Here is a 21,097-nt window from a genome sequence, read left to right as displayed (position 1 = left end):
AAATGGCAGTTTTCCTTCCTTTTCTTTTCCATGGTGAATTGGATGTTTGGGTGGATGCTGTTAAGATGGTCCAGGAACTTGCTGAGTTCTTCCTCTCCATGGCTCCAAATTGTGAAGGTGTCATCTACGTATCTGAACCAAACAGTTGGCTTTTTTGGTGCTGTTTCTAGGGCCTGTTTTTCAAAGTATTCCATATAGAAATTTGCTACTACTGGGCTGAGAGGGCTCCCCATGGCCACTCCATCCTTCTGTTCATAGAATCCAGTGTCCCACTGAAAGTAGCTAGTGGTGAGGCAATGGTGAAACAGGGCTGTGATGTCTTCTGGGAAGTTTTGTTTGATTAGTGTGAGGGTGTCAGCTACTGGGACTTTGGTAAAAAGGGACACCACATCAAAGCTGATCAGGATGTCCTTGGTGCTTAGATTGAGGTTGCTGATCTTTTCTATAAAGTGTGTAGAGCCCTTGATATAATGTGCAGTGAGCCCAATGTGGGTTTGTAGCTGTGTAGCCAGAAATTTTGCCAGGTTGTAAGTCGGCGATCCAATGGCACTTACAATGGGTCTGAGTGGGATGGAGTCCTTGTGGATTTTGGGGAGACAAAGATCCACCCAGAGGAAAGGTGTTCTTACCATACATCAAGGGAACTACTGACCGCATAGGGAAGCTGATGAAGAAGCACAACCTACAAACTATCTACAGACCCACGAAGAAAATCCAACAAATGCTACGGTCAGCGAAGGACAAGAGGGATCCTCTCTCTTCTGCAGGAGTCTACCGGATACCATGCAGCTGTGGACAAGTCTACATAGGGACCACCAAACGCAGCACCCAAACAAGAGTCAAAGAACATGAAAGGCACTGCAGACTAATTCAACCAGAGAAATCAGCCATAGCAGAGCATTTGATGAACCAGCCTGGACACAGAATACTATTTGAGAACACAAAAATGCTGGACCATTCTAACAACTATCATGTCAGACTACACAGAGAAGCCATTGAAATCCACAAGCATGTGGACAACTTCAACAGAAAGGAAGAAACCATGAAAATAAACAAAATCTGGCTACCAGTATTACAAAACTCCAAAATCAAAACAGTAGATGGGAACCAACACAATGAGGACTTGACTGAACAAAGGATGCCCCCAGGCAAGGGACAAAACATTTCCAGTGCCAATTAGGGTGATTAACTGAAACATTAATGCTGGCTCCCAGTGACAAAGAACTCTTGCCACACCTTGGACTCTACACAGATATATATTCTTTCCTTTCCTGACTTAGTTTATCCATACCTCACAACCTCTGAGGATGCCTGCCATAGATGTGGGCGAAACGTCGGGAGAGAATGCTTCTGGAACATGGCCACACAGCCCGAAAGACATTCTCCAGAATGTTTAAAAAATGGACTTGATTTGAAATCACTACATCTCTGCAACCACAAATCACCCTTGAATGAAAGTCTTACCCCTTCAAAAGGTGGGGCATAGAGTTTAACATTATTAGAGTTTCAAATGATTAGATGCCTCTCTCCAGTGCACAAAATAGCCCCTAGCCTCAGTCAATGACAAGATGGCGACCCCACAATATAAGGCCTATTGGGATATTCTCCATTTGCAGAGTTATTTTTTAGATTTGCTTCTGACTCAGAATGGTTACTAAAACTTGATAACTGGTTAAACAATTTGTAACTTGTTGTGTAATTGCAACATGTTCTCGTAGTGAAATATACTGCTTTGAAATTTGGTCCGTCATTATGTTGTAAACTGCCCCAAGTCCTTTCAGGGAGATGGAGCAGAGGTATACATAAAGTTTATCATCATCATTTTGAAACACCCTGTATATAGAGCATCATTAGTAATGACAACACATGAAATGAAACACAAGCTTTGATAATATCATTTATAATTTTCAGCATAGCAATCAGTAACCCCCCCCCCTCTTTTAGTAATGACACTGACTAGATGAAACAAGTAGAGAGCAAGGCTTGCTAGTGAAATTGACATAGGGGAAATGTTTCTAAACAACTTGAACATTCTTCTTTAACAGAGTGGCAATAAAGTTTCAATTACCACAACACCTTTTGAGAATACTTCAATAAAAACAGGACCAGCTAGAAGAAATAGCTATAGAGGCCGAATGGTTAGACGGAGTAAGAAAACAAAGAAGAAAGAAAGTTTGGAAAGGTGAGTTGTGGTTGCTTAAGTAATGCCAAATAAATTTGTAGTGCTTGTGAAAACATGCTTCTTTATATCCAAATAAAGTAATTTTCTCTTCCCCTCCAAACAAATCTTCTATTTCATTTTTTCCACATTAAATATACTCCTTATCTAACTTTACTCTCTAGTCTTGTGTCAGTCTCTTTAGCTATAAGATTTTGACATATTTTCTAACACTAAATATCATATAGAAACAGTCTTCTTCAGTAGTAGCATCTGATTAGAATCATGAAAAGTATATAGTTCCATCTTTTTGTTATTTGTTGGATTAATGAACTTTGCTGTATAATTTAAGTTATTTGATGAGTGGATAATTTGTGTGCTGTTAAGCCGTTACTACCGTTAAGGAATATTTCTTTAAATTTCACTAAAATATTGTAATCATGGTGGGATGATAACGTATATTTGTACAAGTAGACATTGTGATGTTTTTTTCATAACTAAATGTTGGGGTTTGTAGATTTCTTTTCTTTCTTTCCCTCTCTGCTTGCAACAGAGAATGGCGAGACTCTTTTCCCCACTTTACTCTCACCCCAACTCCTGCTTTAAAACCATTACAGTCCAAAAATTGTTCTAAACTTCTAGCACCAGAAGGCATTTTTTGTACTGGTGGCACAGTGTGTTAAAGTGCTGAGCTGTTGAACTTGTGGACCAAAAGGTCCCAGGTTCAAATCCCGGGAGTGGAATGAGCGCCCGCTGTTAGCCCCAGCTCCTGCCAACCTAGCAGTTTGAAAACATGCAAATGTGAATAGATTAATAGGTACCGCTCCAGCAGGAAGGTAACGGCGCTCCATACAGTCATTCTGGCCACATGACCTTGGAGGTGTCTATGGACAAAGCTGGCTCTTCGGCTTGGAAATGGAGATGAGCACCAAGCCCCAGAATCGGTCACGACTGGACTTAATGTCAGAGGAAACCTTTACCTTTTTATAAATTACTATGGATATGGATTTGTGGTATTCACACATGTGTTTCTAAACTCCTGGTTGCTGTATTTTTTAAAGCTTTGGTAGTTTTTCATATTTTGTGAGTAAAAGACATGTTATTAAAACCAAGGATTTTTTTCAAGGCACATGTGTTTTAAAAATGACTTCTTGTTTTCCTTTTAGGAGAAGATCCCTTTTCAAAAAGCTGGCTAAGCAACCGTCACCCCTCCTTCATACAAGTCGGAGTTTCTCCTGCCTGAACCGATCACTTTCATCAGGGGAGAGTTTGCCTGGCTCCCCAACTCACAGCCTGTCTCCCCGCTCACCAACGCCAAGCCTTCGCTCCACCCCTGATTTCCCCTCGGGTGAGTATTTATAGATGCAGATACTCAGTGAAATAAAAGGGTCAGTCATTGATAACACTCAAATGTTTATAAGCATGAGCACTTTAGTGGATGGAACTTATTGAACTACAGAACTTAATTTTTAAGAGATGAGAAAAGGAACCACCTTTGAAGGTTAATGCAAAGGAACTACACCAGGTCTTATGTAGTCTTAAAATTAACAAGGTTGGTCAAGTTGAAGATACCTTTCACCAGCTATTTTTCTTCTCAAACCTAATCACATCATTATGAAGTATCTTCCTATTTCACATATGTAGAACTGACTTGTATTAGATCTATATTTAGCTACGAGAGGCTAGTATTGTGCCACATAGGAATACTGTGCCAAAAAATCTAAAAGTAGGTCAGATATAGTTAATGTAAACTCTCAGGGGGAAAGCGTGCAAGGAAGATTCAAAACTATAGATGTTTGACCTTTGAAAACCAAAATGCTTAAACCATGTTGGCTTCTACAGATACCACATAATCTGTACATTGAACAAAATATTTTTCATGATTTATTCTGAAAAATGAAATAATGCAAACAGTGAAGTTTTATTTGTTTTCCTCCTAGGTACAAATTCTTCTCAAAGTAGTTCTCCAAGTTCAAGTGCACCCAATTCTCCAGCTGGATCAGGGCATATTAGACCAAGCACCCTCCATGGATTGGGTCCCAAGCTTGGTGGGCAAAGATACAGGTCAGGAAGACGCAAATCAGCCGGCAGCATTCCCCTTTCACCCTTGGCACGGACTCCTTCTCCCACACCGCAGCCAACTTCCCCTCAGCGATCTCCATCACCTTTATTGGGGCATCCAGTTGGAAACACAAAAATAGCTCAGGCTCTCCCTGCCAAAATGCATTCTCCTCCCACTATTGTCAGACATATAGTTAGGCCTAAGAGTGCCGAACCACCAAGGTCACCATTGCTCAAAAGGGTTCAGTCAGAAGAGAAACTTGCCCCTTCTTATGGCACTGACAAGAAACACTTGTGCTCACGCAAACACAGCCTTGAGGTAACTCAGGAAGAAGTTAACAAGGAAGTATCTCAACGAGATATAACCCTTCAAAGTCTTGAGGAGAATGTTTTGGATGCTCCGTCACTTACACGAGTGAGGCCTGTAGAACAGGGTTGCTTAAAGCGGCCCATTTCCAGGAAGGTAGGCAGACAGGAATCAATTGATGAGCTGGACAGAGAAAAATTAAAAGTCAAAATAGTTGTGAAAAAGCAAGATCTGACAGAGAAACATGAACATTTGCAGAAAACAAGCACTGTACATGAACTTTGTGGTGAATCAGAAAGCTTTGTTACCTCTTCTCTGGAGGAGAGAGATGTCAAAAAAGCATTTCCAAAAGCTTTGGACAGATCAACCCTTTCTGAAATTAAAATTACATCTCTGGAGATACAATCAGTAGGTGGCATGTTAAAGGACACCCTTCAAAAGAATGCAAGCATGAGATCAAATGATTATATTGCTTCAGATGTGCATGTACAATGTCATGGGCCTCCATTTAATGAACTCAGTCATTTGTCTTATGACTTCAAAAGAATTCCCGCTTCATGTACCTTGCAGGATGTTCTGCCTCACTCATCTGACAAGATGCTGAATGGAAAAGGAGAAATTGTAGATAAAACTGCACCAACAAAAGAATTTGTCAAATTTGAAAGATTAGATAGTAAGCTTGCAAATATTGATTTTCTTCGGAAGAAAATGTCCTTGGAAGAAAAAGATGACAGCCCCTGTCCAGTGCTAAAGTCCAAACTGACATCAAATGTGCATGAGTGCCATCAGCTCAATATAGTCAGACCTTTAAATGTGCTGCAGGATTCCAATTCAATTGTTGAAAACCGACCTTTTATCAGCAGTGCTCATGCTGCTCAGATTAACTCTGTTCCTTTTGTTCCTCTCAAAGCTTTGAACGTCCGAGGAGAAACTAGCATGGAGAAATCAGCCATGATTACCACAGAGTCTCCTGTCCGAAAGAGTCCTTCAGAATATAAACTAGAAGGAAGGTCTGTGTCTTGCTTGAAACCTATTGAAGGTACATTAGACATTGCATTACTTTCAGGGCCAGTGGTTTCAAAGACAGAAATATCTTCTTGTACATTCCCAGGAGGTCAAAATACCAAAAATGATGCTGTGGTACTTATGTGCCCAGGTGGCAGCAATATGCAGGTTGAGCCATCTCCAAAAGAGAAGCCACAAACCTTCCAGCAATCCAGCCCTGGCAAATCCAATCTGTCTCTATGCTCAAATCCAAATAAAAGTGCACAGAGCTCACCAGCAATGCCGGTGACTACTGAACATCAGCCAGAAAAAACACTCTCCAATCTCAGTGCTAAATGTGATCAGTCTATACGGGTGATTAACCAAAAAAGAGAGGTAACCCAACTTCGTGCAAATGAGACTAAATCTAATAGCCTTCAGAACCAAAATTCTGCCTTGACAACCAGCAGATCTGCCCAGCAACAAGGAAATTCAGAGAAAGCCAAACGAAAAGAGAAGAAAACCTCTAAAGAAATGCCTGACAGCCATATAAGGGCTCAACAAAGTGGTGATGTGCTTCCAGAGAAACCTGGGATAACTGAGGACTCCTCAGCAAAGAGACCTGTGACAGAAGTACTCCCAAATCAAGACCCTAAACGCACTGCAAGGTGTTCCTTTGAAGCACATTTGCAGCCACAAACACGTGGAACAGGAAAAGTACAGGTAACAAGTTCAAAAATAAAGCCCAAAGATGCCAGAGATATGCTCAAACAACCAGCAAAAGCGGATGGTAACACTGTTACAGAATTTTCAGGAAATGGGTTGGGTGTACAGAAAGCAAGTGCTTATTTCAAGCCTGAAGGTTCAGTCCTTCAGATGTCTTTACAAACATTTTCAGATCTAAATTCTGCTAAACAGGAAAAAAACACCATTAGTGTAACAATCCAAAATGACAGCCCTCAAGATCTGAAAGCAAAAGAGCAGAGACAATCTAAAGATGTACTGCCAACTTCTGAGAAAGAATCCAGCTTTGCTTCTCGACAGCAAGGTAACAATCCTGAAATGTCATCTGTGAAACAATTGTCCAGTGTATCATCCGTAGCTGATGCTCCTCTGTTTTGCAGAAACCAAGATAATCTCCGACCAGCATCAGAACCAGAAAACAACAATGTTAAATCAAGACAAGTGTCTGACACTTGTTCTTCTAATTTAAAAAATTCTGATAAATTGACACAAAAACAAATTGCTACAAATGTAAAAGAAAAGGAAATCGGTGTTCAGATTTTGACTGGTTCTAGAAAGGAAGGGAAAAATGTAGATTTTTCATATTCCTCAAGCTCTCAAAAAAAGCTAAATAGTGAGCAAATCCAGGTAGAACGGCAGCTGGTTATAGAATGTGGACCAGAATCCTCAGTCCAAGCCAGTAGCACCATGCCTGAAAAACAATTTAAATCCTCCAGTAAAAGCCAGGGAGCAACAGTGTCACTAGACAACACTAAGCATTTTCAAAAGCAAGAAACGACGAGCTTAACTGACCCTGTTGATCAAAAGCCATATCATGTACGCAGCAAACAAAGCGTGCCTCCAAAAATATCTGCTGTGAAGGATAGTCCCTTGGGGAACAAACAGGTAGACAAAGGTCCAAGCAATCAGAGTGGCGCTGCAGAAAAAAAGCCTGAAGCAAAAAAAAGCACTGAAGCACTTTATTTTCAGAGTGACCATGGGAAATCAGATCTTAGTCTTTCAGTTCCTAGCAGTGATGCCAGAGGAAAAGCTATGGAAAAGGCCGTCACTTGTAGCAAGAATGCTCAGGACACAAAAAGCAAAGGCCACATGAATCAGAAACAAGTAGCGGAAGGGAACAAGCAGCATGCAGCAAAACATTCCTCGTCAATTTCTTTGCAGAGTTCATTCCGCACAATTGCAGTTACAACGAAGCAACTTGACTGCCCATCCAACACCCCTGAATCTAGACAGGAAGTCCGTGTTTTACCTTCGACAAAAGCTAAACTGGGATCATCAGAGCCACTTGCAGCAAGCTGCAAGGAAATGAAAAAGCAAACCAGCTTTTCCACAGAAGGTGGTAGGGCAGAAATGACTAAAAGTGTTTCATTGTTGGGCATGCACTGCACTCCATCCCCTGTGGAAGAGCACATTCCAATTTCTGACTTTGGGGGGAAGCTGAGAAGTCAAGAGAGGCCTCAATCTGCTAACACTGTGGACATAAAAGGAAAAGACCCCATTCTGCCTCAGTCTTCTGCTGTAAGAAAACAGAATGTAGGTAAAGATTTGCCAAAGTCAGGGACTCCCACTGACTCTCTCAATGCACTTTCGTCTGACAAAGACTCGGCCCGGCAAAGGCGAGGAAAAGAAACCTCAAAAAGTAGTCCTCACAAAAAAACCTCCTAATATCAAGACTTGGAACTAGGATTTCTTACCCCAAAGTGTCATATCTCATTTTATCTTTAGAAAACAACACTGTGTGGTATTTTCATGCAGAAAAATACTCCGCGCCACTTAAGCAGGGTGTGTAAAGAAAGGACTTGTTTTTTTCCTCAAATTGCCTTCCCAAGTGTAACCGGTTAAACTGTTACCATATTGTATTTGTACAAAAATACTTTTACAATTTGAAACACATGTTGCAGGGACAGGGAGGGGGTCAGTAGCAAAGGGTCTGTAAATACTTCATAGTATTATTCTGAATGTAGTGTATCCACTTTGCTGCTGATTATATTGTTTCCTCTATCCTTTGTGATAGTAGCTTTGCCACTGGTTTTCCATAATCTAAGAAGAAACAATTACTAAACCTTGGGCCTAGGTTTGACCCCACAAATATACCAGTTTGATTGTAGGACAGAGAACAAAATGCCACCCCACCCCACCCCACCTTTGTACTTGTTCAAAACTATCTACTTAACTATGAAATTTAAGAAATTTAAGACTTCTAGTTGCTGTCAGTGAGTTTAGGTGTGAAATTTAAGAGCTTGAGGATGGTAGTATTGTAGTGAGCTAGATTTATTAGTTTAAATAGCTGACCAAACTGCAGCTCTTTAGCACACTGTGTCTGCGTTTTGGTAGGGCTATGCCAGTAATAGCGAAGGAAAGAGTCTCCATTATCATTATAACTCATACTATACCATTCCCACTCTGGCTTCTGGTAACATGAAGGCCACGTCATCACCTTTCCTTCATTGCATCTTAGGCTGAGTCTGTAGTGACTTTGCAGTGAGCCTAGCTTCTGCTGATGGTTTAAGCCACATTTATTTAAGATCAGGCATAAAGATAGCCCAGACGTGCATATCTTAAAACATTAAACTGTTTTGCATTACCTTAATGAATCATCTTATTATCATGATAGATAGATTTGAGCTTTCTTTTCTATTTTATGACAAGAGGTGGGGAGGTGGGCAGGGGGAATTGAATCTTTTGTTTCCCAACAATGTATCTAGATAATATATCCAGCACCTGATAATATTTTAATACCTAGCTGGGGCCTTATGTTGTAGAATAGCTTGCTGTTTTTAGCAAGTCATCCTAAGTTTCACATTTTGAAGTACATTAGTAGCTGTATACATTTCATATTGTGACATTTATTTGTATTGAAAAAAAAAAGAAGTGTGTTTTTTAAAGAATAAAAAGGTGGTTTTGTAAAAAAAAAAGGGGGGGGTTCTCTTTGAGCTACTTGGTGCTAGATTTTGAGTGTCCTTTTTACTTTTGCTAAGCCTTATTTGAATTTTGTGTATTGTGGAATGTGTCTAATTTGTCTGATTAAATTTGGAGCAAAAGTATTTGGTTTGGTTGGAAACACTCCAGAAAATTGATCACAGATATGTGTGCTAGAGTGACCAGGATCCAAAAATGCATTTTATATGTTTTCTCTTCTTCTGTTTTGATTTACAAAAGTTCATTTAGTGGTGCCTCCAACTCCCCTCAGATATTTGCTCTCTCAATTTCCTGAACAATGTTAACACAATACCAGCATGCTAAATGCATTTCCCTGAGGAAAAGCATTGAACCAATTGGGATTTTACTCATTTTTAGAAGTCTTTGCTAAGAAAATAAAATTGCCAGCGAGTCTCTAATTTTCCATGAAACACTGCTGCATTCTTTTCTCTTATATATGTATTCATGAATAATTTAGAACAACTGGAATTTTTAAAGTTGCATGGTCCTAGCATTTACAATCTGTGTTTGTATTTTGGGAATGAATTCACTGAACATTAATGCACTCCAAAATCATGACATTTCTATCTGGGAGGTATTTTATAGTTTACAGTGACTTGTATTTAAAATACTTCCTTTTGTTTTCTTTAAAGCACATCTAGCTATCTTGTTTACAAATGTATCTTTTTAATGTATATTTTGTATAGTACTTTATCACGTTTGCCAAATATTTTTTTCATTTTGGAAACATAGTAGCACCTATGCTTGTATTCATGTAGTCCCTGTTCGTTGCTGTTTAACTTAGAGTGAACTGTTAATGATCCTCTTAAATGTACTTTGTCAGTCTCTGTGTGGTTGTATATTAAAATGTCCCTTTGTAGTACTTCCTACTGTAGATGATCAAATTATTAAAAAGAAAGTTTGTTAGGATCTGTGCAATAAAGTGTTTGCAGTCTTATTTTCTTTAAGAAATCCCCATCTGGATGTCATAACCAGTGGATATTGGATAAAAATATTTATACTTATACAGTTGCAGAACATTGAAATAAAAATGAGCATGAAAGGGAATTGAGTATGTTTCTTGAAATGACTTTTGTGAATATGGGTTTTTAATACACAAGCAGTAATGGAATCAAATGCTAAAGTGATAATACACTGTTACATGGATAATCCTGCATCTTCACAGCAGATTTTCAGAACCTTATGCAGCCCTTAGATGCTTTTTCATGGAAGGCCTGCTCATTCCAACACAACTCATACTTTTTCCCTGAGCGGAGAAGCCATAAGATCCCTTCTCTGATGTTATTCCACATCGGTGTTCCCACATTAGGCACAGATATCTAAAGGAGACAACTTTGCACACATTTTCCTGCAGGTTCATTGAAGATTTAAATGTTGCTGTAAAATACTGTTGTGTGGATGAATGGGTTTCGCACTGAAGTTTTAGGATTTGTTTCAGTCATTTTGGGGGGGGGGGGGAGGTTTGCCCAAAATCATCTATCTAAAGTTGTTGGAGCATTTCCTTATGCACTATAGAATTGTTTCTGGTTGAAATCTTCACTTACATTAATAACACTATCAACCATGAAGTTCCATGCTCATGATAATACCACTGAACATATATAAAAATTAATGTGGAATGGGGGAATGTATGGAGGAAAGAAGATTAGCTTCCAAATAACAGCCATATATAGTACTTGGGACACATAGTGTGATATCAGCTCTTGATTTCCATGGCAATCAAGTAATGGATTTCATTGGACAGAATGTGGGAGTGACATCTCTGAAGGTTGCTAACCTCCATTTGAATACAATGCAGTTACATCTGAGTTCAAAATGTGCAACATCACAGTAATGTATCTACGTGTATCTGAAAACAGATATTGGTGTTACAACATTGGTTACAACAGATGTTGGTGTTGGCGTACAGGGGTATACAACTCCCCTGTTACGTCAGCTTCACTGGCTGCCAGTCTGCTACCAAGCACAATTCAAAATGCTGGCGTTAGTCTATAAAGCCCTAAATGGTTCCGGCCCAGCTTAACTGTCCAAATGGATCTCCCCCTATGAACCATCTTGGAGATTAAGATTGTCCGGGGAGGCCCTGCTTTCGGCCCTGCCTCCTTCGCAGGATGGGAACGAAATACAGGGCCTTCTCAGTGGTGGCCCCTCGGCTGTGGAACACCCTCCCCAGTTACATTAGATCAGCCCCCTTCCTCTTGGCCTTTAGAAGAAATATAAAAACATGGCTGTGAGATCAGGCTTTTAGTGAATAGGGCAGTGTGACAACAGTTTTGGAATATATGGAACAACTGTGGAAAGGCCTAGTCTATGGCTATGGATGGTATGATTTTTATGTATTGTAATGTTTTTAAATACTTAATATGTCTGATTTCAATTTAATTTTAATTTTTCAATTGTATATGTTTTAAGGCATAGAATAATTGCCTCTGTGTAATCCGCCTTAAGTCCTCTGCGAAGTAGAGAAAGGTGGGGTATAAATAGAGTAAATAAATAAAATAAATACAACCCATATTGTAAGGCACTGGCCTGATTTGTGTTGATGGGAGGGTCACCATAAGTGGATGTTATCTGGATACAGTTGTTATCTTGGCTCTGCAACAGTATGAGAAGGCAATAGTTGATGAGACGGGGAAATTTTTACTTCATGTTGAAAAGCTCAGCACATTTTCTTCATTAGAAACCCATGTGATAAAAAGTGTGGAACTGATCAGCTGTAGAACATGCAGGCATGTCTACTTTGAATTGAACCCTAATATAGATGACAGGCACTTTCATTATTCATTAGGCACACATATCTTGTAATATTAGGGGCACTCCTGATTTTAATATAGAGAACACCTGACTGAAAGAGACATCAAGCAGGAAGTTAAAGAAATGCCTCCGGCAATTCATGGTTGACAGGATCGATTTTTAATAGAGAAGAATACAGGTATAGCAGCAAGAATGGAAAGGTCAGAAAATTGAATCAAGATATGTAGGAATATAAATCTTGGTGCTTCTCATTCTCACAAGCAGGAACTGATAATGCCTTCAGTACCTTTTCACTATTTTTCCCATAAACTTTGAGAATTACACTCAGAAATATAGACATTTGTGCCTGCTGTCATTTTTTCCAATAAAATGTCTTAAGTTCTGAGAAATCCTAGCAAACTGCAAAAAATGGAGGAACTTCAGGTGACTGACATATGGCATGATCTTTATCTGGAAAACTGATCATGGACTAGACTGTGAAAGAAGGGTGAATGTTTTGGATGGAATAATTGGCATTACCCATTCAGAGTCTAGCTTTGTTGGATTACGTTCAAAACATTTCTGGCAACTTGAGTCATACACCCCTGATTTATTCATTACATGGATATTCTTTCTTCAATGGTTCCTATGTAAATTCAGCATTACATCTTTAGGCAAATGTGTTTATTTGTTTTTAAAGTATCAATGTAAGATGTTGTATGGCCTTGTATAAAAATTATGAAGCCAGCTGTTTTAAGATTTGTCAGTACATTTATTTTGGCAAGTTAGAATACTGTAATTAATACACTGAAAGCTATTATAGGGGGAAAGAGCAAGCCGCATAATTTCTTATGTCAAAATAAATTTAAACAATATACAAATCAGACGTTCCCTTTTCTTTGTGTGATGCTTTATTGCTGCTATCACTAAAAAGAAGCTCATGGGAAAAGTTGATGTTTATATATTTAAATTTAAGACTTTGTTGTTGGGTGCCTTCAAGCTGTTTCCAACTTTTGTTTATTCTTAACTCAGTGAATAAAACTGGGAAGAATTCTGTTCTCCTTCTTTGTACTGAAAAAGACACAACTACCTGCTATCTAGCTCCACAATCAGGTACAGGAATCAAATATGTATGCCTACCTCTTATTGGGTCCTTCTTAGTCTATGACATTTTAGTTCCTGTTTTAGAAAATGGTCCTTTCTGCCCATTTCCTATTTTAGAAAAATGGTCTTTTGTGGGTTTAAGATAGGGTGGCAAAATGCCCCTGCATTCCCTGGAGGGCATTGGAAGAAAAAATTGTCAAATGTTTTTTGAGTCGTGGGTCGCAGGCCGTTCTTTGTCTCCTTGGCTGTTCTGAAACCTTATTAATTAATGAAGAAAAATAACATGGTATTTCTTTACTGCTAGTTGCATTTTTTTCTCAAACATATTTCTCAGCATGTTGTCAAATGCTTTCATGGCCAGAATCACAGGGTTGTTGTATGTTTTCCAGGCTGTATGGCCATGTTCCAGAAGCATTCTCTCCTGACGTTTCGCCAACATCTATGGCAGGCATCCTCAGAGCACACACAACAACCCCATATTTCTAAGCCTTTTCTTAATTTTCAGATTTGAATGATATGGCATAAAATCATTGTAACATACCTAGTTTTATCCTTTTTCACATTTTCTAAGGAAAGCTCCTATTAGCCTTTACCTGCTTGTCATACACTGCTTGCCTGCTGTGGTTTTCTAACATGCTACTGCCAGAATGAACTGCATGCAGAGAATGCAAAACTGAACCGTCTTTCTTCTTTCCTTATATTTTTTCAACAATTCCCCCTAAACTACCTTATATCAGGATAGTGGAAATGAGAACACTATTGATATAAAGAGGAGCAGGAAATAAATGTGCTGTTAGAAAATGACATTTCCTTGTAAATTCCTTATTATGAATATGTTCTTTGAAGTTACTTTTGTGTACTTTTCTGTTTTCAGGAGCTTAAATGTGTTGGTACTTTCTTTGTAAAAAGCGTATGATCAAAATGAAGGTCACTGCAATTACTGTTATCACAACAAAGGTAATCAATATTACCTTCGCAGTGCTATATCCACAAGACAGATTTACAAAGAGGAGCTTAGTACCAGCTAGTGGCTTGGGCTCAGAGCAGACTGTCTCTTCAAAGCCTTCAATTTTATCTATGTTTTGCTTGTACCAAGTTAATAATCCAGTATTGGAACAGGTGCATTCCAGTGGATTGTAACTTAAATTGATTATGCTCTGGCCAGATAAATTAGCCAGCATATCACGTGGGATAATATGGATCCTGTTATTGGCAAAATTGAGATAGATGTTCCTAAGATTAAAAAAGGCACCTGAATTGAATGTAATAAGATCGTTGTGGCTCACGTCCACATGCTGTAGCTTCCTGAGGATAGAAAAGGCTTTGGTTTCTATGGCCAACAATTTGCAGTGAGATAAAATTAACACCTCTAAATTGTACACTTGCTGAAAAAGATGCTCAGTGAGAATGGTCCCAGATTCAAAATTATTTCCCTTTAGATTTAAGACACGAAGAGACTCTAGACCTTGTAAGATGTGCTGGATATTTGGACCAATTTGCGAGAAAGAAAGGTTTAGGGTCTGCAAAAACCGCAGATTGCCAAAAGGTCCCTCGGAGGCATTGGTGGTGTCAATGTGTGTGAAAGCCAGGTCTAGATCCTGCAGGTGAGCAGAGCTATTAAAGGCTGTACTGTGGAATAACAGCTTCTTGTTGTAGCTCATGTTAACATGCTGCAAAGTGCTCAGTGCAGAGAACTGCTTCCTGCAGCAGTCCAAGTCTTCTATCTGACTGTTGCTCAAGTCAAGATATTGAAGGTTTGACAGAGATTCTAAACATCCAGCACCCAAATCCAATTCCTTAGAATTTCCTCTGATGTAGAGGTGTGTGACAGTGGGGAAAACAGAAGGTCTGATGTCACAAAGGTGTACAAATTTGTTGTTGTTGAGATTTAATTCCTTCAGCATATCTATCCTATGGTGTCCAAGAGGTATTTCGGAGAGTGAGGTGTGGGTCAAGTCCAGTGTCTTAAGTTTGATCAACCACTTGAACGTTTCACAAGAGAGATTTAGGAAATTACGATACTGCAGAGTAAGGTGGTCTACAGATACATTGCCAATGCTCTGCAGCGTGGTAGGACTTATTGGAAGTACATCTGAATCCAAAAAAGTCCCAAGCTTAAGAGCAACAGATCGACTCCCTTCTAACCCTTTCAAGATGACGGGAATATTAGCACAACCGGTCACATCCAAACTGTAGAAAGAAATAGAGCGAAAAGCCCCAGGGTCAATGTGCACAATATCATTCCCTTTTAGTATGAGAGTCAGATTGCTGAATTTTTTAAATAGCATTACATCATTAGCAGATATTTTTTGGATGTTGTTCATATGAAAATCCAAATATTTTAGGTTTCTAGTTTTGAAACTTGGTGGGAGCTTTAGAGATTGAATGTGGTTGTTTCCTAGTATTAGTGTTTCCAGGCTACCCAGATCCTGCATGGGAATCAATCTTAAACTAGTGAGTCCTGTTTGGGTGAGGTCAAGGTGCTTCAGTGATAAAGGCCCTGCAAATGCTGTATCTCCGATGAAAAGAAGATGATTTCCAATCAAGATTATAGATTCCAGATGAGAATTGTTCTCAAATGCATCTTCATATACCCAGTTAATCTGGCACCTTAAAAACAACAATTCTGGAATTAACACACAACAATTATGCTTTATTATCTAATTCCTATCATCTGTGGACCCCCCCCCCCCCCGGTGGTGTAGCGGATTGAACCGGTGAGCTCCTGAACTTGTTGACCGAAAGGTCAGTGGTTCAAATCCGGGGAGTGGGGTGAGCTCCCACTGTTAGCCCCAGCTTCTGCTAACCTAGCAGTTCGAAACCATGCAAATGTGAGTAGCTCAATAGGCAGGAAGGTAATGGTACTCCATGTAATTATGCCGTCCAATTGAGCTTGGAGGTATCTACGGGCAATGCTGGCTCTTTGGCTTAGAAATGGAGATGAGCACCAACCCCCAGAGTTGGACACGACTAGACTTAATGTCACGGGAAAACCTTTACCTTTACTATCATCTGTGGAGACAAAACTAGAAAAACAAATCTGTTCCTGCAATGGCATGAAAATGGTTGATCTAAAGGCTGATTATATTGACCCCATTGCAGAGTTTCTAAGCAGTTATTCTCTCAAGATACAGCACTTTATAAGGCAAGTTTAAACAGATGAGAAGTTTGCTACTATGGTCAAGACCTGAGTCTTATAAAACTGTTCTTGCAAAACGGAGGGGGGAAATCCAAGTCACATAACGGGAGAATGCAAGGATCAAATGTACCTTGTTAAATCTAAAAACACCAGCTCCTTCAGCTTGCTGAATGTTGAGAGATGAAGGGAATACAGGAAATTAAAGCTGAAATCAAGGACTTCAGTCATGGAAGGCAGTTGATCTGGAATCTTGGTCAGCTCTAAACCTTCACAACTGTAACTTCTGTTAGTAATAAGCTGTAAACAACAGATTATATATATTAAGCATAAATGTTAATTTGTACAAATATATTCTTTATTATGTTTAGTGAAAGCACTGTGTTACTGTAAACCCATTTAGTGAAGCAGTATGGAAGTCAAGAGACTAGAAAATGTAATACTGTTCCATTGGTAAAGCTGGTTAGGTCTGTCATAACAGCATGTCATCTAGGAATCTGACATACATTATTTTTAGCATCTTGGGGTTGAATAAAATATAAGTGTTGCACAAAACACTATGTAGCTACAGAAATAAATACAAGTAGTCAATGTTTGGGGGCATTTTGTCTTGTTCCTTCTTTTGAAGTTTCAGACCCCATCTATACTGACATTATGATGCTGTTTCATAATGCAGTTTAACTGCTTTAAAAAGGGCATAATATGGCAGTGTTATTCACGCACACATTAATAAAAGCAAGCCTGGGATCTCTGTCTTATGCTTAGCTATTGCCCACCTGTGCTAGCCAACTTTTTATTGATGTTAACTAGTGGCACCCCAAACGTCTGGATATAACCATCCTGTGAGCTGCATGAAAAGAGTACCCTGGGTCTGTATGCCATTATTCCTCTTAAGACTTGTTTAGAAACATCGGCTAAAAGCTGAGGGCAACAGTGGAGAAAAACAGAGCAGCATATTTCATATGAAGGGAGCCTCAGTGCCAATTGCCTCCTACACCATCTAATTTCTTTTTTCATGCAGGGCACAGACCACAGTCTGGTTGTATATTAGAATATAATATGGCCTGTCACAGATCAATTCCATTTTTTTCAGTGCTGCAAAACTACATTAGAAAATGTAAATGAAAGAGCATTTCAAATGTTCCTAGAAAAACTAGATTTGTGTACATATATTGGCATCCTCATATGATCTCCTTAAACTAGCATATGATACCATCACAACAGCATTTTAACAGAGGAAAGTAGGGATATTTAAAGCAAAGGCTATTAATACAGTGAAAAGGCAAGGTGTATCTTGGAATATGACTGGAAGAACAGTAGAACTAATGGGATCAAAATAATTTAATATAATGAGGAAAAAAAGAAAACAGTGCACAGAAACCATATATTACATTTCTCTCTCATCTGTCTTCCATTAGATTTATTCCAAAATCTAAATTTAATTACTGTAGTGCTTCAACATTACCACACAGATAACAGTCATTTTAGAAATTTTAAATTTTGAAAGTATGTGCAAATACATTGACCGGGTCTTTAATTTACACTTTATGCAAAACAAGAGGGCAATGATTTGAGAAAGTAAAAAGCAGAAGGAAACATTTAGCTATTAGTGTGAATGTGACTAGTCCTGCCTAATACTGCTGTAAAGGGACCTCTGTGTTCATGGCATCAAGCGTGAGGAGGGAAAACATCACCCCAAGGTCTAGTTGTGCCAAAATTAGGTGCATTTAAACTGCTTATAAAGGAAAGCACCTGTTCAGAAGCCAAGGCTACACACAGATCAAAGGCACCAGTGGTCTGTTTCATTACAACCCCTCTGCTTCCAGCAAACTCCTTTCAAAGCCTCATCATATGAAGTCCAAAGCACACTGCAAAATGTTGTGTGCAGTACATGGAAGATAGTTCTTTGGTTATCTCCACTTCTTTATCTGCATTGTTTGTGATTTTTAAAAGATTTTTATTAGCTTATCTTCCAGTCACAAAAACATAAGATATCAGCCCTGAATGATAAACGGAAATATATCACCACATAACAAAAAGTTTTTTTTTTTAAAAAAAAACCTCTAAAAGATAGTCCTTTTTCCCATACTGTATAAATATATTTTTCTCTCCTCCCACCAACCTCAACGAATAATCCTGAATAACAATTCTTTCCAGTACTTATGTTGAAACCCCAGTGGTCCTGGAATATCAGATATATTGTTTACACAGGCAATGAATCATACAGCTGGAAGAGGCTTCATGGGCCATCAAGCTGATCCCTTGCTTAATGTAGGATCTCCAACTAAAGCATCCCCAGCATTCACTTTCAGGAGGAGACCACACAAAAGGGATCCCGAAGTACTCCAACTAAGCAATTACTTTCTACATGTTTCTGAAGATAATAGCGATGTGTATGCCTAATCAGGAGACCAGCAACAAGAGAAACTGGAAGCCAAAGAAGGAGTCAATAACTAACTGCAGCAAGAAAGGTGCTGGCGGTAGGGCACTCACTGCTCAGGAGTATAGAGGCACCTATGTGCCAGTCTGACAAGACGAACGTCACTGACAACTTGCTGGATCATATAAAGAACACAAATCACTATCCCTTACATGTGGGCACCAATGTCACAGCACAAACTGCCTTTTGACTAGATCACATTGGACTAGGAATCCCATTAAGTCTTTGTTAAACCTATAAAATCATACTTATCTTCCTGCAGAAGTACTTCAAGCTCATCTTGTTTGTTTCCCAAACTCTTTTCACTAAGCCTTTTTCCCCTCACATCTTTTATTTTAGTGTCATTTTTACAATGGCTTCCATCCCCTCTCTCAGCCATTCCTTTAGAAAACACATCATTGCATTTTAGAGCTTGCTTTTGGGCAAGAAAAGACTTAGTTTAAAGCCCTCTTGATCAGATTCACCATGTTTTTGAAAAAGATACTTTTCATGAGGTACAGCCCATATGTTGCCAGTAGTCCTTCATCTAAAAAGTAAAGACCCAGAAGCCAAACTTCTTCTGTGGTAGAATTGGCGACAATAACCTCTACCTATAACCATTTTTGCAACATAAAATAGACATGACATTTATGCAAATGTTCATTGTTATTTGTAAAGATGGATAGTAATAAGAATATTCTACTACACAGCTGAACCCCCATAAAATCTTTTTTCTTGGTGTCTTGGTTTTTATGCTTGTTCCTGGGGTTATTTGGTGTGCTGATTCAGAAAACTGCATTGGATAGACCTCTACTTTCTTAGATATGGTTATCATGATTTCTTATGGGTGAGCAGATAAAGAGTATATGTTCTGTATCTCAAAAATAAGAGCCGATAGGGGAAAACTCGTGCCATTTTTGGATTCAGCAAGTCATTTGATGCACCAATACAGTATGTGTGTTGGCCAGTGTTGTTATTGGTAGCTTTTCCCCTAAATTGATGCAAATATTGATAAGATTCACCAACTCATTTGTTAATTGTCATGTGAGTTGTACCTAATTGGCAAAGGTTTACAACTCTGCTAAGAACATCATATTTGTTTTGCACAGTCCCTAAGCTGAAATCATAAAAATACTTATCAGTTTGGTAAGTCAAAGGCTTCAATAAACATGGCAAATACTCAGAGAAGAAATACATTTTCAGGGAGTAAGCTTCCTATGAAATATTGTGCTTAAATGGTACTTATTTCCTAGTAAATGTATTTAAGACTGCAGATCATGACTTTAATACTTCCTGAAGAGTGTACATTATAGAAATCAGTGGAAAGGATCCAATGAAATACTTCCACAGTTGGAAATGTTTCCATCTGTGGATCTGGGAGGAGGCAATTCTTCTGGCCCTGACATAGGGGTGGCAGGCAAGGAAGAAAGTCCTATCACAAGCACTAGTGTCACATGGTGGTCCCTTATGTGCAGATATGCATAAGATTGTCCTTCAAATCCAAATGAAACCAAGGTACAGCTTTATTGCTGTCAGCCTGACAAAAATGGGACATCATCATAACCAGTGCTAGCAGTATTAGGGCAAGACCTGCTTTTGCCAAAGAGCAATCTGCTAGAAGGAGGGAAAAACCCTATTTTCCCAACATAGCTAAATATAGCATTTGTGCTCAAAAGTTACAATGTTATTCCTGGTATTTTTCTGTCCTGTCTACTGCCCTTCTCTTGGCCTTTAATCAACGTAGTGTTAGCATGCAAGTATTCACCGCTCCAAATTAATTATTGATTCTCTCTCGAAAATGCTTTCGCCCAATAGAGAGACAAATATGTTATCACTCACCTCAGTGCACATCTTATCTACTGGCTTGGTTGCTTCACAGCAAACACCTAAAAGCCCCATCAGAACCCACCAAGACGTGCCGAAGGCCATTAGGGAGCTTTATTAGATTCTCCACACAGACGAGCTTCAGTAATGGAAGTAAGATGAAAAACAATTTTCTAGAACAGGTTTCAGAAAGCTTTGTTAAACTGGAGAACTGACTGAGACAAAGAGCCGCGACAGATAAAGAGCCATTTCCCCTTGCAGCCAAGTGACTTAGGTGTGGTTAAGCTTTTCAGTTCCTCTTCTGTGCTCCTTTCACCAATCCTTACACGCATGTACACCTTAGCTGCATTCTGTGTTGGAAGGAAAGTGCAGGTGTCTAAGAAAAGGTCTTGCTCTTTGTAGTTCCTTTGTGGCTTTCACAGACTAGTGAGCAGTCTGTGGCATATGCTTCTAAATTAGAGGAAGAATCCAAGTGAAGCAAATATGGTACTGAGATAGTAGACATCTGAGAGTGTACCTGTGTTTGGATCATCATTCCAATGAACTTTGGAATGTATATTGTGCACCACCCATGTACATGAGAAAAGAGGGAGAATATCAGCAATCTCAGAAGTAACTTAAGGTATAGGACCTCATCACATGGAGTTCCCTACCACAAGAGACAGCGGGAGAATTTGCCAGGCAGTG

At 39.2% G+C, this 21,097-nt stretch overlaps 2 protein-coding genes across 14 annotated transcripts in view; one reads left to right on the top strand and one right to left on the bottom strand.

The window, feature by feature from the left end:
- Window positions 1-10,241, top strand: part of mast4 (microtubule associated serine/threonine kinase family member 4) — a 275,054-nt gene extending 264,813 nt beyond the window's left edge. For all 13 annotated transcript variants that reach the window (XM_062972362.1, XM_062972363.1, XM_016990890.2 and 10 more), the window contains 3 exons: window positions 2,046-2,182; window positions 3,325-3,506; window positions 4,099-10,241. In XM_062972362.1, the coding sequence (XP_062828432.1) occupies window positions 2,046-2,182; window positions 3,325-3,506; window positions 4,099-7,919 (4,140 nt within the window). In that variant the 3' untranslated portion in view covers window positions 7,920-10,241. The remainder of the gene's footprint in view (window positions 1-2,045; window positions 2,183-3,324; window positions 3,507-4,098) is intronic.
- A 1,838-nt stretch (window positions 10,242-12,079) lies between these two features.
- cd180 (CD180 molecule) lies at window positions 12,080-20,807 on the bottom strand. Its single transcript, XM_008102901.3, has 3 exons — window positions 20,426-20,807; window positions 16,301-16,467; window positions 12,080-15,641 (listed from the first exon to the last, which is right to left on the bottom strand). The coding sequence occupies exons 1-3, from the start codon at window positions 20,513-20,515 to the stop codon at window positions 13,910-13,912; spliced, it is 1,989 nt and encodes a 662-aa protein (XP_008101108.2). The 5' UTR covers window positions 20,516-20,807; the 3' UTR covers window positions 12,080-13,909.
- Window positions 20,808-21,097: the final 290 nt, after the last annotated feature.

The sequence above is a fragment of the Anolis carolinensis genome, chromosome 2, assembly GCF_035594765.1.
Source record: "Anolis carolinensis isolate JA03-04 chromosome 2, rAnoCar3.1.pri, whole genome shotgun sequence".
NCBI lineage: Eukaryota > Metazoa > Chordata > Lepidosauria > Squamata > Dactyloidae > Anolis > Anolis carolinensis.
This window is presented reverse-complemented; position numbering and strand designations above follow the sequence as displayed.

Coding starts and splice junctions, on each gene's coding strand:
- cd180 (XM_008102901.3), bottom strand. CDS start 20,515: ATGGCCTTCGGCACGTCTTGGTGGGTTCTGATGGGGCTTTTAGGTGTT. Junction 16,468..20,425: donor TAGATAAGATGTGCACTGAG/GTGAGTGATAAC, acceptor TGTTGTTTACAG/CTTATTACTAACAGAAGTTA. Junction 15,642..16,300: donor GTGTTTTTAGATTTAACAAG/GTACATTTGATC, acceptor GTTGTTTTTAAG/GTGCCAGATTAACTGGGTAT.